The sequence below is a fragment of the Pseudophryne corroboree genome, chromosome 1, assembly GCF_028390025.1.
Source record: "Pseudophryne corroboree isolate aPseCor3 chromosome 1, aPseCor3.hap2, whole genome shotgun sequence".
NCBI classification, from domain to species: domain Eukaryota; kingdom Metazoa; phylum Chordata; class Amphibia; order Anura; family Myobatrachidae; genus Pseudophryne; species Pseudophryne corroboree.
This window is the reverse complement of record NC_086444.1, coordinates 491,020,511-491,037,852: the sequence shown is the minus strand read 5'-3', so window position 1 is coordinate 491,037,852 and position 17,342 is coordinate 491,020,511. Positions and strand designations below refer to the sequence as shown.

The following is a 17,342-nucleotide window of genomic DNA, read 5'->3' as shown; positions in this document are numbered from 1 at the left end:
CTCGCCAGAGGTAGCCTGACTGCCATTAGGTACCGAGATGAGATCCTCAGACCCCTTGTGAGACCATATGCTGGTGCGGTTGGCCCTGGGTTCCTCCTAATGCAAGACAATGCTAGACCTCATGTGGCTGGAGTGTGTCAGCAGTTCCTGCAAGACGAAGGCATTGATGCTATGGACTGGCCCGCCCGTTCCCCAGACCTGAATCCAATTGAGCACATCTGGGACATCATGTCTCGCTACATCCACCAATGCCACGTTGCACCACAGACTGTCCAGGAGTTGGCGGATGCTTTAGTCCAGTTCTGGGAGGAGATCCCTCAGGAGACCATCCGCCACCTCATCAGGAGCATGCCCAGGCATTATAGGGAGGTCATACAGGCACGTGGACGCCACACAAACTACTGAGCCTCATTTTGACTTGTTTTAAGGACATTACATCAAAGTTGGATCAGCCTGTAGTGTGTTTTTCCACTTTAATTTTGAGTGTGACTCCAAATCCAGACCTCCATGGGTTAATAAATTTGATTTCCATTGATAATTTTTGTGTGATTTTGTTGTCAGCACATTCAACTATGTAAAGAACAAAGTATTTAATAAGAATATTTCATTCATTCAGATCTAGGATGTGTTGTTTAAGTGTTTCGTTTATTTTTTTGAGCAGTGTATATCCATCTCTGTACTATGCATGTACCGAAAGGTGTCCATATTTTAGACTTGCAGCCCCTTATTCCTGGAGAGAGAACATGGGTAGAACGGTGTAAGCAGAGTACAGCTATGTGTGTATACCTACATCTAGCATGTCCCCTGGAAATGCAACCTAATGACACTTGTTTATTAGGGTGTATATTGTGCAAGTAATAGAAGCCTTTTATGAACGTACGTATAAGTGGTAATATTACCTGCAGCACTGTTTAAATGGCTGTTTACGTATGTACGTGTTCTTCTGACAGTACTTTAGTCATTAGTGCTGAGACTAATGATATAGCATGAGACATTTTATTATTAATACGGTCACACCACATCTCTGTGCTATCAAGGGACATAAATATCTAATAAAGGGGTCTATTTACTAAGCCTTGGTTGGAGATAAAGTGCATAGCGATAGTGGGTCTATTTACTAAGCCGTGGATGGACATAAAGTACTAGCCAATCAACACCTGTCATTTTTCAAACCCTGCCTGTGACATGGCAGTTAGACAGTGATTGGCTGGTACTTTATCTCCATCCAAGGCTTAGTAAATAGACCCTATAGTATGTAAGGTGAGTACACACTAGGCCAGAGATGGCTAACCTTGACACTCCAGCTGTTGTTGAACTACACATCCCAGCATACCCTGCATCAGTTTTAGCATGGCCAAATAGCAAAACTGTAGCAGGGCATGCTGGGATGTGTAGTTCAACAACAGCTGGTGTTTCAAGGTTAGCCATCACTGCACTAGGCGATGTCCTCTATGAGTGACATTGCCTAGTGTTTCCCCCTCCTGAGCTGTGGGTGTCGACGGCAGTGCGTACACACACTGAGCAATATGCAAACGATATCGCTCAGTGCCGTCACGCTGCGCCCGGGCCATGTATGCAGTTTATGGACGACAGGTCAAATTGAGCTGCATGCATGGCCGACAGCGAGGGTTGTTAACGACCCGCGGGGCCGTACATCGCTCATCGGCGGCGGTATACACACTTAGCGATAATTTAAACAACGTTGCTCAGGAAGGGTCAAAATGAGCGACGTCATTTAATTTATCACTAAATGTGTACCCACCTTTACTTGGTGCCACAGATCTATGGGGTCTATTTACTAAGCCTTGGATGGATATAAAGTCAACAGAGATCCTAACTGCCATGCCAGGTGCTGATTGGATGGTACTTTATCTCCGTTGACTTTATCTCCATCCAAGTCTTAGTAAATAGACCACTATATTCCTACTATTTTGAAAAAATACAGTAAATAAAATGCTCACACACTGTAAACAATGTTAATAAAACTACACTCCCTTGTTACAGTGGGTGGCTGCTCTCTCCCGGTATATCAGATAAGTCCAGTTAATAGATCGAAGAAAACAGGGGAAGGGGAAGAGTGCCTACAAATGTAGTAATTAGAAATTCAAAACGTTTCAATATTCTTTACAGTGCAGGAGCCAATCAATATGTGCATACCAGGAGGATAAAAAAAAGGATGCTTCTCCAATAATTGCTAGTATCCAGTTACAGTAGGTCACAACTCCACTCATACCAGAATTTGATTTACATAGAAAAATAAATGAACAAGTAAACAAGTGCACTAAATATAGTGTTGTACTCCGTTGCATCACACATCCAATGAATGTCCTTGAAACTCACACAAACATGGTTACTCATGCAGTTTTCTCCTGTTCTGTGATATTGGTGTTAGGTGTGACTCACCAGACATGTCTTTATGTACTTTTTACAGCTGTTGTCAAAGTCTTTAATTGTTGTGAAGCAGCAAATTTGCTAATCATGTTTTGTTTGCTGTAATAGAAACGTGCACTTATAGGATTGTGTCGTGTTGAGCATGTGGCATAACCAGATCCTATCATTTAAATAGCTGAAAGCTTCAGGGTGTTTGGCACCTGGGAACAGTATACAGCAGAGCTACAGCTCGTGGCTTGAGAGAACATAGGCTACATGTGTGGGAGGAGGGGTGGGTGTGATGTCTCTATGGTCTGTTGCCAACCAATCATATTTCGGCTTGTGCCAAAATCAATAGAGACGTCAAAACACTTTTTTTTTTTTTCAATGTGTGCTGCTAACAGAATAGTATGTGATATTCTGAAGTTAAGATATTAGGGGATTTTTAATAGATGACAATTGCAGTAAATTTTATTCTGCAAAGCTAAGAAAACTATTAATTATCAAATAAGTATAAATAGCTGAAAACCTACCCAAAGGAGAGAGACGTATTTGTGTATGAGTACACAATAATACGTCTCCGACAGCTGAACATTTGTTATGACAAGCCTGCAAAGACGGATTTGTTTGTTTATGAAAGTAATTTTGATAATACTAATCATTTTACTGTTGTGGCACATGTCTGTATATTTACATTTGAGTATTTGTGTGTTTCATGATGTCTGTTCTTATCAGGCAATTCCAGGGCCACACAGATGGAGCCAGCTGTATTGACATTTCCAATGATGGTACCAAGCTCTGGACAGGAGGTTTGGACAACACAGTGCGATCTTGGGACCTGCGTGAAGGGCGACAGCTCCAACAACATGACTTTACGTCACAGGTATAATCAGATCAAAGTGTCCTGGGAAGTTTGCCCTTACTGTGTAGGTTTCCCTGTCACCCACAGCTCCCATGGATAAAAGTTTTAAAGCCACCTTGAGTTTAACCTCAAGTCCCTGTACATTCATTAGAAAGATGGCTGATTCTGCCGTACTGACATGCAGCATTTATTTGTAGGATTTTTGTACTGCAGCACTCCTTTTTTAATATTTTTTTTTATGGGGTGCCTTTTATTATTTCCAAAGAGGCTGATTTATTTCATAGTGTAATACATTTGCTTAAATTGCACGCAGACATTAATTCACAAGTGTAATTGCACTTTAATATATTCAGGATACAACAACTTTCATTTTAGAATGTCCCATGGCAGATTTAACCCCTATTTTACTGAAAATGCCCCATCATTGTTTTACATATAACAGGATGGATCCTGACATGTCAACTTAATTTTATTGACCATATACATTAGTGGCTGGCTGTTACACTCTGTATTTCCTTTTCCCCTAAATGATTATAAATTTAAGCTTGAGGGTTTTTTTTTTTCTTGCTCTATTTACAGATTTTCTCACTGGGATATTGCCCAACTGGTGAATGGTTAGCGGTGGGCATGGAGAACAGCAATGTGGAGGTGTTGCATGTCACCAAGCCAGACAAATACCAGCTACATCTTCATGAAAGCTGTGTACTCTCCCTCAAGTTTGCCCATTGTGGTAAGCATTTATTTGCTTATTTTGCATGATGGATTTGATCCACTTGAACGTGCTACTCTTCCCTGGTTACAGTGCGGATGCCAAAGTGTTGATTTCCTACTCATGAATTTTTCAGAGGATTACAGAGGATAAGGTGGCTTACTGCAGAGTCACTGTAACGCAATTAACCAGTTACCTTAAAGGGCCTTCTAACTTTTCATAGCATTAGCTAGGCATTCAGATATCCATTTAAAATGAAAAGACATACTTGTAAATATATATATATATATATATATATATATATATATATATATATATACAGTGTATATATATATATATATATATATATATATATATATATATATATATATATATATATATTAAAAAAATTCCCATTCGCAAACTGTTCTGCGGTTATAAATTGCTCGATTGCTTCTCTGGTTTAAAGGAATACTTACTGATTTCAGATGAATCACTTCAAAGTTATGCGAGTCTGCAAATACATTATTTGATCCGGTGTGATCCCTTATTATAGTCTGTAGTTGTCACTGTTGTTGGTGCCAAATGGGAAATATTAGGGCCCACTGTATATGTTAATTATGCTTTCATGAACTTAATGGTATGGTACACTAATTTGAACTGCACACATATACACAGGTCTGTTCTGGTTGCTTATTATTTGGTAGCCGAACAGACCAGATTCTGTGTACTGCACAGTTTAATACACCTTACCACAAAACAATGGATTTGAGCATATACTGCAGCTATATTAAATAGCTATCTATAGAAATATCACACACTGTAACGGTAGAATAAGGTTCCTCAAACATGGAAGGGAATCGACATGACAGCATTTTGTTAGCTATTTTGTAGTGCATAATTATGTAATTACCGTATATACTCGAGTATAAGCCGACTTTTTCAGCACATTTTTCTGTGCTGAAAAAGCCCCCCTCGGCTTATACTCGAGTCAATGGCTGCAGCAGACGCCGTGGGCTGTGTGGGCGTCCGCTGCAGCCGGCTCCAGGACAGACACTAGAGGTCATTATTGACCTCTAGTGTCTGTGCGCGTTGCTATGGGAGAGACGTCAACGTCTCTCCCATAGAGATGATCGGGTGCCGGGGAGCGGGCGGCCGCACAGAGCGGCGGCCGGACGGAGCGTGCGGCCGGATGGAGCGAGCGGACGGACGGAGCGGAGCAGCGCAGCAGCAGAAGAAGCGGTCGGGAAGCAGGAGCGGGGCAGTGGTAAGTATTGTTTTTGTGTGTGTTTGTGTGTTTGTAAGCGGCGACGGGGGCACTGCAACAGGGGGCAAAGAAAGAAGGGGGCACTGCAACAGGGGGCAAAGAAAGAAGGGGGCACTGCAACAGGGGGCAAAGAAAGAAGGGGGCACTGCAACAGGGGGCAAAGAAAGAAGGGGGCACTGCAACAGGGGGCAAAGAAAGAAGGGGGCACTGCAACAGGGGGCAAAGAAAGAAGGAGGCACAACTACTGGGGGCAATGAAAGGGGGCACAACTACTGGGGGCAATGAAAGGGGGCACAACTACTGGGGGCAAAGAAAGAGGGGCACAACTACTGGGGGCAAAGAAGGGGCATAACTACTGGGGGCAAAGCAACGGCAGCATGTTTTTATCTGGCACTGTGGGGGGATATCTGTTACTGGGGGTATATGTGGCACTGGGGGCACAACCCTAGCAACAAGCATTACCCCCTGGCAACAAGCATAACACCTACCGCATGAAACCCCTGGCAACGAGCATGACACCCTGAGCATGAACACCCCTGGCACCGTACATTTCCCACCCTAGGCTTATACTCGAGTCAGTCATTTTTCCCATTTTTTTGTGGTAAAATTAGGTATCTCGGCTTATATTCGGGTCGACTTATACTCGAGTATACACGGTATATAGAAAGAGAGCGCATACCAGATAGTTTGTGTGTGTGTATATACCGATCAGCAATAACATTTAAAACCACGGACAGGTGAAGTGAATAACATTGATTACCTTGTTACAGTGGCACCTGTCAAGGGGTGGGATATATTAGGCAGCAAGTGAACAGTAGGTTCTTGAAGTTGATGTGTTGGACGCAGCAAAAATAAGCAAGTGTGAGAATCTGAGCAAGTTTGACAAGGGCCAAAATGGAAATGGCTCGATGACTGGGTCAGAGTATATCCAATATTGCAGGTCTTGTGGGGTGGGTAGTGCCTAATAATAGTGGTCCAAAGAAGGACAACCGGTCAAAAGTCATCAGGGTCATGGGCGCCCAAGGTTGATTGGTGTGTGTGTATGTGAGGAGTGAAGACTAGCCGGTATGGTCCAATGCCACAAAAGAGCTACTATTGCACAGATTGCTGAAAAAGTTAATGCTGTCTATGATAGGAAGGTGCTAGAACACACAGTTCATTGCAGATTGCTGTCCACCGCCGAAGTACCTACAGTAGGCATGCCTCAGAACTGGACCGAAAAGGAAAAATGTGTCCTGGTCAGATGAATCACATTTTCTTTTACATCACGCTGCTGACTAGATGCACATGCGTCATTTACCTGGGGAAGAGATATCACCAGGATGCACTATGTGAAGAAGGCAGTGTGATGCTCTGGGCAAGTTCTCCTAGGAAACCTTGGGTCCTGGCATTCATGTAAATTTTATTTTTATATGTACCACCAACCTAAGTATTGTTGCAGACCAAATACACCCCGTCATTGCATTGTTATTCTCTGGTGGCAGTGGCCTCTGTCAGCAGGATAATGCACCAATTGCAAAAATTGTTAAGGAATGGTTTGAGGAACATGACAATTAGTTCAAGGTGTTGACTTGGCTTCCAGATTCCCCAGATCACATTCCAGTCGAGCATCTGAGGGATGTGCTAGAAAAACAAGTCCAACTCATTGAGGCCCCACCTCGAAGCTTTCAGGACCTAACGAATGATCTGCTGCTAACTTCTTGGAGCCAGATACCACAGGACACCAGAAGTACATATGTGTCCTCACTCATCTAGCCTCAGTATGCCACACAGCGGAAGCTGCATGTTGTGAGTTAGCTGACTAGTCCTGTGCAACTCTGCAAGAATCTGGCGTCTTTTTTTTTTTTTTTTTTTTTTGCTGAAATTGCGTATTAGGCACAATGCAATGCAACTTGGTTGCGTAAGGAGACTGTGCCAGTTAATTTGATATGCAACACTTGTATATCTGTGTGTGACTGGGTCTGTATGGAGCACAACGGAACCTTGCATGGAAAAAAGCCATTGCTGCATCGTAGTACTTTGTATGCATATTTAGCGACTTGGGGGTTCAGTTAGCGGACTTCACGATCAACAGCAGCGGCACTCTCTCACTTTCAGAGCAAATAGTGTGTATTTTACATCAAAGAATAAGACAACGTTTCGGGGCTCGCGCGCCCCTTTGTAAAGGTGTGTTACACGCATTGACAAAGGGTCGTGTGAGCCCCAAAACGTTGCCTTATTTTTTGATGTAAGCTACACACTATTTGCTTTGAAAGTCTGAGTGCCGCTGCTGTTTATCATGGAGTCTGCGTAATCATTCCAGAGGGCACCGGAGCATATTCACATTACAGTGGGAGGAGTGCCGGTCCATATATGAAAATCTAAAATATAGAATAATAATTGTTCTCCCTGTTATTGGTTCCTATGGGATATACAGCTACACACAGAGTGCAGTTTGTATGTATAAATGTGTAACTGTGTATTTATAGGGTAAAACATAGTAACCTTGTCTTATTTACTTATGCTCAATACAGACAGAACACAGGTCGGAATAGTGCAGGGAACTCCTAAAAATTGGTTTAGCATATAGATAACCGTTGCTTTGTTTCTAGGTAAATGGTTTGTGAGCACTGGAAAGGACAACCTTCTTAATGCATGGAGAACACCCTATGGAGCTAGTATATTCCAGGTAAAGCTTTTTTCTGTTTACTAGTTGTAGTAACGTTTCTATACCTTGTTGCGTCAGAACAGAATTTTTGTTGAGGTGCCATCAATAACATACGGCTTAAAAATCTGTTTTAAGAGTGACGTTAAAGGAATTATTTATAGATGGATACTAATGTCATCTTATAATGTAATCTGTCAAATGTATGTTGCCCACGATGGAAGCCATCTTTCCATAAGTTAATAAATAAATTGTGAACTTTCCAAAGACAAATTTTGGCATATAATTTTTATGTTTTATTTCTGATAGCTTTCTTATTCTTACATTAAATTTAAGATTTGTGTAACCAAATACGAAGTGGTAGTTTTCCTCCACTTGTGTATAAAGCAAGTAAAAATACCAGCTATGCAATGCACTGCCAAGCTATTGTTACAGAATATTTGCTATTTATAAACTGCATTGTGCTGCGATTAACAAGAAGATCTAGGGATGTAATACTTCAAAGCCTTACTAAGATGCCTCTCAGAATACTGTACTGTGTGAGAGAATACAGAAGGACCGAGAGAGCAAAAAAAAAAATGATGTATTTCCGCAATTTAGTTCCCGGCGGTTTTGATCTTTTCATTATTTAGAAATAGGCATTTTTAGGTGATGAATTAAAGGTAGCCATGTCTAGAAAAAACCATGGACATATTTTCATTAAGGTCTAATGGTTTTTTATAAATGTACATCAGTACATTTCTTTTACAGTATGCATTGTCATGCTCTGTGTAATGAAATGGTTGCTGATTTGCACTGTAGGATTTTAATAAAATCTCTAAAAACATTAGGTTTTTTTTTAACCTCATGGTGGATGGAGATTTATCAAAGTTTTGAGAGAGAGAGAAAGTAGCAATCAATCAGCTCCCAACTGGAATTTTTCAAACACCGCCTGAACGACCGTTTGAAGCTGATTGATTGGTATCTCTCTCCACTTTCTCTCCAAGCTTTGATAAATCTCCCCCATACAGTGTACATTTTTTGTTTTTTAAAGACGGCTTGTTTTATGGCTAGCCCCTACAAACCCACATATATGCAGTCTTTATACACAGTGTCTTAATACTGCCACTTACATTTCTTGGACAGAATCTAACTTCTCACTGTTCATTGTTTATCCATTTATCCTTTCCCACAGTCCAAGGAATCCTCATCAGTGCTGAGCTGTGACATCTCTGTGGATGATAAATACATTGTTACTGGATCAGGGGACAAGAAGGCTACAGTCTATGAAGTGATTTATTAGACACAAATTCAGGCTGCCAATGGGACGCTTACTAGTAGCACTTTTCTGTAAAATAACTTCTTTTCGAACTAAGGGCCTGAAATATCCACTATGAGACATTCTTCTTTTTTTTTTTTTTTTTTTTTTTGCCAAATGCGCTCCCGGGTTTCCCTATTCGTTGTATACGCTTACTAGGAACTTGAAACCAAATTTTTCTGATAATGTGTGTGGATGATGCACCGAAAGCCTGAACTTATACTATACATCGGACTGAAACGATTGGATTGTGTATTATAGTTGTAACATATTTATTTTGTGTAAAGAAGACTTTCTAAAAAAATAAAAATAAAAAAAATGAACTGACTTAAGAAAAGTGGCCTGTCCTGGCCGTGCAAATGAAGGTGAGTCTGGATTTTAGCTTTGTTTTACTGGTGAGAAGTTTAACATTCTAACATCCTAGATGAATATTTTTATGTTAAAGAATAACAATGATGGATAAATATTTGTCTTTTATTTTAAATATCCCCATAACATGGGACTAGACAGGAAAAGGAAACATGATGTCTTAAAACTAAATGAAAGCTGTTGGAATTAATTTCTGTAAATGAAGTATATGGGTGGTAGATATTGCCATATGTTCTTGGAGGCTGGCTCAGTGAGTGATGCAGTGTATGTACCGTGACCATAGACAATTATATGATTAATGAGAGATCTTATTTGTTTTTAAAGAAATAATGTGATCTTTAGACTGATGAGAAAGAAATAATGCAGTCTAGGTGCTATCATGGTATGGGATTTTTGTGTAAGCCTGAGTTTTACAAAATACATTCTCAAAATTAAATCATTTTGGCAGTAGATAGCACTTTTAGATTATTCATCCTTTAAATACTGTATTGTTAACTAGGTAAGGGTATGTGCTGATGGATGTTATGTAAATCTCTTTCCTCCCATTTCTGTTTGTTTTTCACCCCCATGTGAATAGAGGAGAGACACAACCTTGTGCATGTCCGATACCTGTGCATTGTGCTCATGGCTGCCCTGTCAGATAAACATGCTAGTCTTTCCCCACCCTGCTTACTAAACGGCTGTGTTTATTGCATCAGCATTGTCACCATAGACATCTCTGTGATTTTTTTCCATCCCAACACTGTTCTTTTATTAAAGCTGGTATGCAGGAGAGTTGAAGTTAAAACACTTCTGTATATATATTGTCTAACTATCGTGTACATATTTAGACCAACTTCTTGTCTTATCTGGGTGTGGTGGTCAACAAGTCTTTGTCACTGTTTCTCTGGTTTAATAGCGATGACAGACTTTCTACAGATCACTTTGAGCTTTGTGGTGAAACAGATGCTCAAAGTTGTTAATGATGATTTATTTATTTTTTTAAACTGTGATAACCGTTTTATAGGTAAATGAGAGAATAAAACATGAAAGCTTTATCGGTATATGTAGTAGTCATTCTGGCACCCTACACTGTCACAACATGTTCATTTCCTCTTTCCTGCCTGGGGTGCCGCTCTCTGCTCTAGTGCTTCTAGCACACTCTGATCTGTTTCTCAGCACTGAGCTACAGACCCAAGGGGATCCGGACTGAAAGTCGACAGTAACTAGGTCGACAATGTCTAGGTCGACCACTATTGGTCGACAGTAACTAGGTCGACAGGGTGTCTAGGTCGACAGGGTCTTTAGGTCGACATGTTCTAGGTCGACAGGTCAAAAGGTCGACATGAGTTTTTCACATTTTTTTTCCTTTTTTTGAACCTTTTCATACTTAACGATCCACGTGGACTACGATTGGAACGGTAATCTGTGCCGAGCGAAGCGGTAGCGGAGCGAAGGCACCATGCCCGAAGCATGGCGAGCGAAGCGGTGCACTAATTGGGGTTCCCGGTCACTCTACGAAGAAAACGACCCCAAAATAACATTCAAAACTCATGTCGACCTTTTGACCTGTCGACCTAGAACATGTCGACCTAAAGACCCTGTCGACCTAGTTACTGTCGACCAATAGTGGTCGACCTAGACATTGTCGACCTAGTTACTGTCGACTTTCAATACCACACCTGACCCAAGTGTGCCAGAAGAACTAGAGCAGAGAGCGACACCCCAGGCCGGGAAGAGGAACTGCATGGGTTGTGGCAGGTGCAGGGTGCTAGATGAACACTCATATGTATGACAGTGCTAGTGTATGATCCATTTTAAATATACTTATTTTGTATACAGCTTCTCGGAAGACATTCTTAATAACAGATATTAAGAGATTTTTCTCCTTGGCAAATAAATGCTTGTGATTTGTTATATAAATATAACATACCAATGAATCAATTTTCTGCTATCAAAGACTTGCCCCTTTGTACTTACCATTATGTCCACTGTCCGTTTTGAAGTTACTTTAATTAGCTCTGACCGCTGTTCACATGTACTTTGGATTTAATTTAAAGACTGATTGGTTTGCAAGATGGCAGATACTACGGAGCAAGGACTTTCCATGTTTAGGGGGATATCCTATTAGCCCATGTAAAACATCGGATGTGATAAACCTATGTTTTTCCTGATGATTGACTGATTTTCCTCCCCCTAGTATGGAGCAGGCTTTGCAAAAAAGTGCACTACCAATTTACTCTGCAGCAATACTTGAATTTTGTACCAACCAAAAGTTAGCTGTAATCTGGAATCATCTTGAACTTTTAGTGGCACGTAGTGTAGGCAACTATTCCAATGAAAACAAAAATGAAAACAAAATTTCAAAAATGCCAAAGTGCTACATATGATAAGCTCCTAATGTCCCCATATTTCATTATTAATTGAAGCCAATAATGAGTATAGACTGAGCAGTTAATATGGAGAAAACTGTTACATGCATTTAAATCATAGAGATGGTTTAAAGCACATAGGAGGTTGGATGTGACATTTAACCTCGAAGTTTTTTTCAGTTCCCTGCATACCTAGACACTGAGTTTACAGAGAAAGTGAAGAGTAGGCACTCTCCTTACAGTGCACAGGTGCTAAACTAAGTTGATAGCAGTGCTCATATTACAGGTTGAGTATCCCTTATCCAAAATGCTTGGGACCAGAGGTATTTTGGATATCGGATTTGTCCGTATTTTGGAATAATTGCATACCATAAGGAGATATCATGGTGATGGGACCTAAATATAAGCACAGCATGCATTTATGTTACATATACACCTTATACACATAGCCTGAAGATCATTTTAGCCAATATTTTTTATAACTTTGTGCATTAAACAAAGCGTGTGTACATTCACACAATTCATTTATGTTTCATATACACCTTATACACACAGCCTGGGGGTCATTTAATACAATATTTTTAATAACTTTGTGTATTAAACAAAGTTTGTGTACATTGAGTCATCAAAAAACAAAGGTTTCACTATCTCACTCTCACTCAAAAAAGTCCGTATTTCGGAATATTCCGTATTTCGGAATATTTGGATATGGGATACTCAACCTGTAATACATTTAGTTATATAGAACGTCTTCTACTTGCATTAGGTAAGAAACCAGATGAGTAGGAAACCTGTTTATGATTAGTGAAGATGATGTTTCAGGACCAGTAAGAGAGCTCCTAAATCTCTACTAATATAAAGAGAGAAAATAAATATCTAATAATTTTGTTCCTATTTAATTCTTACTATGCAACTGCTTAATTTATATGAAAAATCTTCATTCAAGTCTTCTGTTACTTTATACATATGGGCTTCCTATGAAAAGGCCTGTGATCTGTAAATATGCAAAATGTGTTAGTAAAATGTAACCGTACAGCCAAAGGATATTAGACATTGGAAACGGTTTGGTCATTAACGCACATGCAAAGAAAATAAAAGGGTTATGTTTGTATTAGACAGTATGTGCAACTTCTGACCTCCCTCCTCCCAACTAACTACCAGAAATTCCCCTCTGGCCCGTTCAATCTGCAGTTGGAAAAACCACTGCTGTGATGAAAGATTCTCATACTGGTTATTACTGAGGATTAGAGGCCAGTAGGGGCAGCTAGAGCACAAAGGCCACATTTCAGACATGTCATATCAGATTGCTACTGTGTTGTTATATTTCCAAAACAAGAGACACGCCAGGCTACAATTATGTAAATATACAGCCTTCATAATGTGTAATCACTTTTAGCCTGTGTCAAAATAGATTCTGTTGCCGGCAGCATTACCCTAACAAGCAAGGGTGTAACTTACATCTAGGTATTATTATACAACAAACTACGGCACTCATGGTATTGCTGCTTTTAAAAAAAAAAATTGTTTAAAATAAAAAGTAAGTCTGTCCTGATAAATTTGCATATTGTAGTATTTTTTAGTTTTGTTATAGAAGTTTACTTTTTGTTACATCTTTTCACTAACTCCTTTATTTCAGTTACCTTTGATGTTACAGTACAGGCAGCTGAGTGTCAGACGTATTTAGCAGAATTGTAGCAGTGATGAACTAACATGAGTTTATACTTTCCTTTCTGTCTTCAGAGTCTACGGGGGATATTCAATTGTTTGAAAAGTCGGTCGGGTGTCTGGTTTTTTCCTGTCTATTAGATAGGAAAAACAGACACCCAACTGACTTTTCAAACAATTGAATACCCCCCTGCATGTTTTTAAGGTCGTTACTGGGTGGCTGCCCGTAAGCTTGGCTTCTGGAATAACTGTGCTAATCAGGAATGATTACAACTATCATATCTAGTAAAAAAAAAAAATAGAAAAAAGACTCTCTATCGTGAAAAAATATATATGTATATGTGTGCTGTGTGAAGAAAATGAAAACATAACTATTAAAATAGTATGGTGCCACTAATATATTTGAACTGATCCTCCGATTCGAACAACCCTGAAGAGATTTATTTCTTGTGCAGAAATTTTTTATCCACAAACTATATTTAATTATCAAATATATTAGTGGCACCATACTACCGTATTTTAATGTGATATATTAAGTTATGTTTTCCTTTTCTTCACACAGCACACACATACATTTATGTTTTTGATAATATTTTTGCAATCGTGCCCTCATAGAGAGTCTTTCTACATTTTATTTACGGTCTGTTACTGACTTAAAGGAGCACCACCAACCCTTCCACTGTATTCCATCTATTATAGAAAAAATGTTAAAGGTAGTTTGTTCATACTTACATGTTGTGTCTACCCATTCCACTTAGGTGGAATCTTAACTGGCCAAAGTTGGGTGAGGATCCTGTGTGGATACTCAATTTGTGTTTTAACTATCATATCTATAAAACATTTGTGCAACCATTGAGTACCAAGCTTGACTATTAATTCTCTACTAATCCTCATTTAAGGTTTCAGGCAACAGTATTTTAGGCATGTGATTTTCAAATCTACTATAGCTGTAATCATAATAAGGCCACATATATACCATATTGAAAGTAATTTCTCATTATTTTGCAGACAAAGCCTAACTTCGCCCAAGCAATGCAGCCTTTTCCCTCCTGGACACTTACAGAATGTACAGTTTACAATGGATTTATGTTGTACGCTGTCATTGATGGTTTACTGAATGAGATGTGCCACAACAAACCCAAAGGGATCATTTTTCACCATCACCATTGCTTCATGGCAACCAAGAACGGATGACATACGAGGAGATGCAAACGAATGTAACCCCTCCGCAGAAAGGATCTTCACTTCTTAACTTTTCTCTTTCCTGAACGTCCCAAATCTGAGGCAAACTGAGCCGCCATGCCTCAGAGTACTTTAACTTTTTATGTCATTGTTGCTGTTTAATTATTATGTGATTCTTTTGTATTTTTACTTTGTTATTTTAAATGCTTTAAAGATTCTTAAAGTCTGTGGATCTGCTGATGTACAGTGCCTTTGCTGCTATGGATCAAAATCAAAAGGACGTTGTAGATAAATTTTACCGTATATGTAGAGAATACTTAATTTCCTACTAGAAATCAATACTGAAAGTTGGACTGTCTTACTGAAGTTGCAAAATGTGATAGCAAAAAATGGTGTTTTAAGTACACAGTGTTTGATGTCATTAACAGTTTCGTAATAATCTACAGTGTAGAAAGATTTTGATACTAAATTGTGTCATTGTACATACTGATATAACATTGTTGACCATAAGTACATATATTATACTAGATTGTTTGTGCATTCAGACTTTTAAGCATTAAACTTAAGTAACTTCTAGTTTTTTTGTTTTGTTTTTCTGTGAACATGTGCTTGTTAGCCAGAATAATTCTGCCATTAACCTCCTTCAAATAATTAGTCATTACACTGTGTCTTTTGGACACATAACCGCATTGCTAAATTCTCCCATAAATCCTCCAGTAATTACACTTTTTTCCTCTGACATTGTCTGGAACATCTCCCAGGGAAATTTTGGTCTTAATTTTTTAATTAGCCCACATCATTAGACTCCATCTGGACACTGCAAAATCCAATCGTTCGAAGTTGTTGAAGTGGCTTAAAATTTTGTGTGACAGAAGGTATACGTCAACAAGAAACTGAATCCACTCACTGCATATAGTACAATTGTTTCTTTAGCCAAAATACTGTGTGGTGAGATTGAGAGGTTTTTTTTGTTTCCTCTTAAAAGGATACAATCTCCAAAACTGTGTTCTGGGAAGGTCAGAATATTTTGATGCTGCCTAATCCTTTATTGCAATGCTTTATGGCGACTTGTGCGCTGCACTCTAAGAGGACACATTTGTATATGTGTGTGTATATATGTATGTATGTGTGTGTATATATACTATATATATATTCTCAATTTGTTCTGTGCCACAAGGTGTCTGCAGGGCCATACACTGAATACATGTCTACATAGGCTAACTAGAATTCAGTGATACAAGACGAGGCAATTAGAGAATAACGTGACCTACGATGGCTAGTAGGAGTAGTGAGTAAGGGGATAGAACTAGGGGGTGAAAACGAGGGAAGTGGGCCCTTCCTGTAATGTTTACAGGCTAGATGGGAGGTCTGTAATAAGCAATGGGAACTGGGGTAGGGTGAGTGAGTGATCAAGGGAGCTGAGTGTTGGGTTAAGAGGGCTGAAGGCTTTTATGAAGAAGTGAATCTTTTAGCATTATCTGAAGGTATGGAGACTGTCAAAGTCTTATAGAGTGAGGAAGTATATTCCAAAGTAGAATTGCGGCACAAGAGAAGTCTTGGCTATGGGAGTAAGGAAGTGACCAGAGTCATGGTGAGGTGGTGGAGGAGCGGAGAGAGTGTGGGCTAAAATGAGACTGAAGATGTTGGAGGGAGTTGTTCTTTTGAGGGCTTTATAATATGAGAGTAAGAAATTTAAACTGGATACTTTGGTGGATGGGACACCAGTGAAGTAATTTTTAGAGGGGGAGGCAGACCCATATCTGTGCAAGATAAATGAGGGAGTGTCCGCCTTAAGGATAGATTGAATTGGGTATAGTTGTGTGTAAGATAGGTCTCAGAGAAGGCGTTTGTAGTAGTCTAGGTGGGAAACAAGTGCATGAATGGGAGTTTTGCTGCCATCCATGGTGAGAGGTCCTGATTCTTGAAATTGTAATGTAATCAAAATGATGGAAACAAGTGTTCTGTGAAGCACTGTTATGACGATGGCAGAGACAAGATTATGAATTATACCCCTTTTACACCAATGTCCCAGGTTTGACCCAGGATTTGCAACCAAACATCTTCTGTAACCAGATTTTTAGGACAAAGGAGGGACATATTTGTCAGAAAATACAATGACTTTGGTTTTTAATCCATGCAAGAAAGCCCTGGGACATGCATAGAGATGGCAGAAAGAACTGAGACACAGCGGTACATTTACTAAGATGGGAGTTCTATTTAAGATGGGATGTTGCCCATAGCAACCAATCAGATGCTAGATAAATGAGAAGTAGAATCTGATTGGTTGCTATGGGCAACATCCCATCTTAAATAGAACTCCCATCTTAGTAAATTTCCCCCACAGTGTTGAAAAGGTAGGTTTGGGTGTTGTCAGTTTATAGGCTGAAGGAGCTGATAAAATCTCCATGGTTGAGGTGAAAGGAAAAAGAAAATTTGGACACTGACATGTAGTGGAAGATGGGGGAAATATAATCTGAGGAGGAGACGATGAAGGAGTGATTAGAGAGGTAGGAGGTTAATAGCAGAAAATGTCTAAATACCATCAAACAGTTATTAGAGTAGGAGGTAACTGACCATATACACGCTGCTACATCCACTTGGTCTGATTGATGTGAGGAATTATGGGGTCAATTTACTAAGCCTTGGA

At 39.6% G+C, this 17,342-nt stretch overlaps 1 protein-coding gene across 8 annotated transcripts in view; it reads left to right on the top strand.

Moving 5' to 3' along the window:
• Window positions 1-15,271, top strand: part of LOC134895232 (transducin-like enhancer protein 4) — a 201,358-nt gene extending 186,087 nt beyond the window's left edge. For all 8 annotated transcript variants that reach the window (XM_063913828.1, XM_063913827.1, XM_063913826.1 and 5 more), the window contains 5 exons: window positions 3,106-3,253; window positions 3,812-3,962; window positions 7,779-7,855; window positions 9,006-9,493; window positions 14,522-15,271. In XM_063913828.1, coding sequence (XP_063769898.1) covers window positions 3,106-3,253; window positions 3,812-3,962; window positions 7,779-7,855; window positions 9,006-9,113 — 484 coding nt within the window. In that variant the 3' untranslated portion in view covers window positions 9,114-9,493; window positions 14,522-15,271. The remainder of the gene's footprint in view (window positions 1-3,105; window positions 3,254-3,811; window positions 3,963-7,778; window positions 7,856-9,005; window positions 9,494-14,521) is intronic.
• The last annotated feature ends 2,071 nt before the right edge of the window (window positions 15,272-17,342 follow it).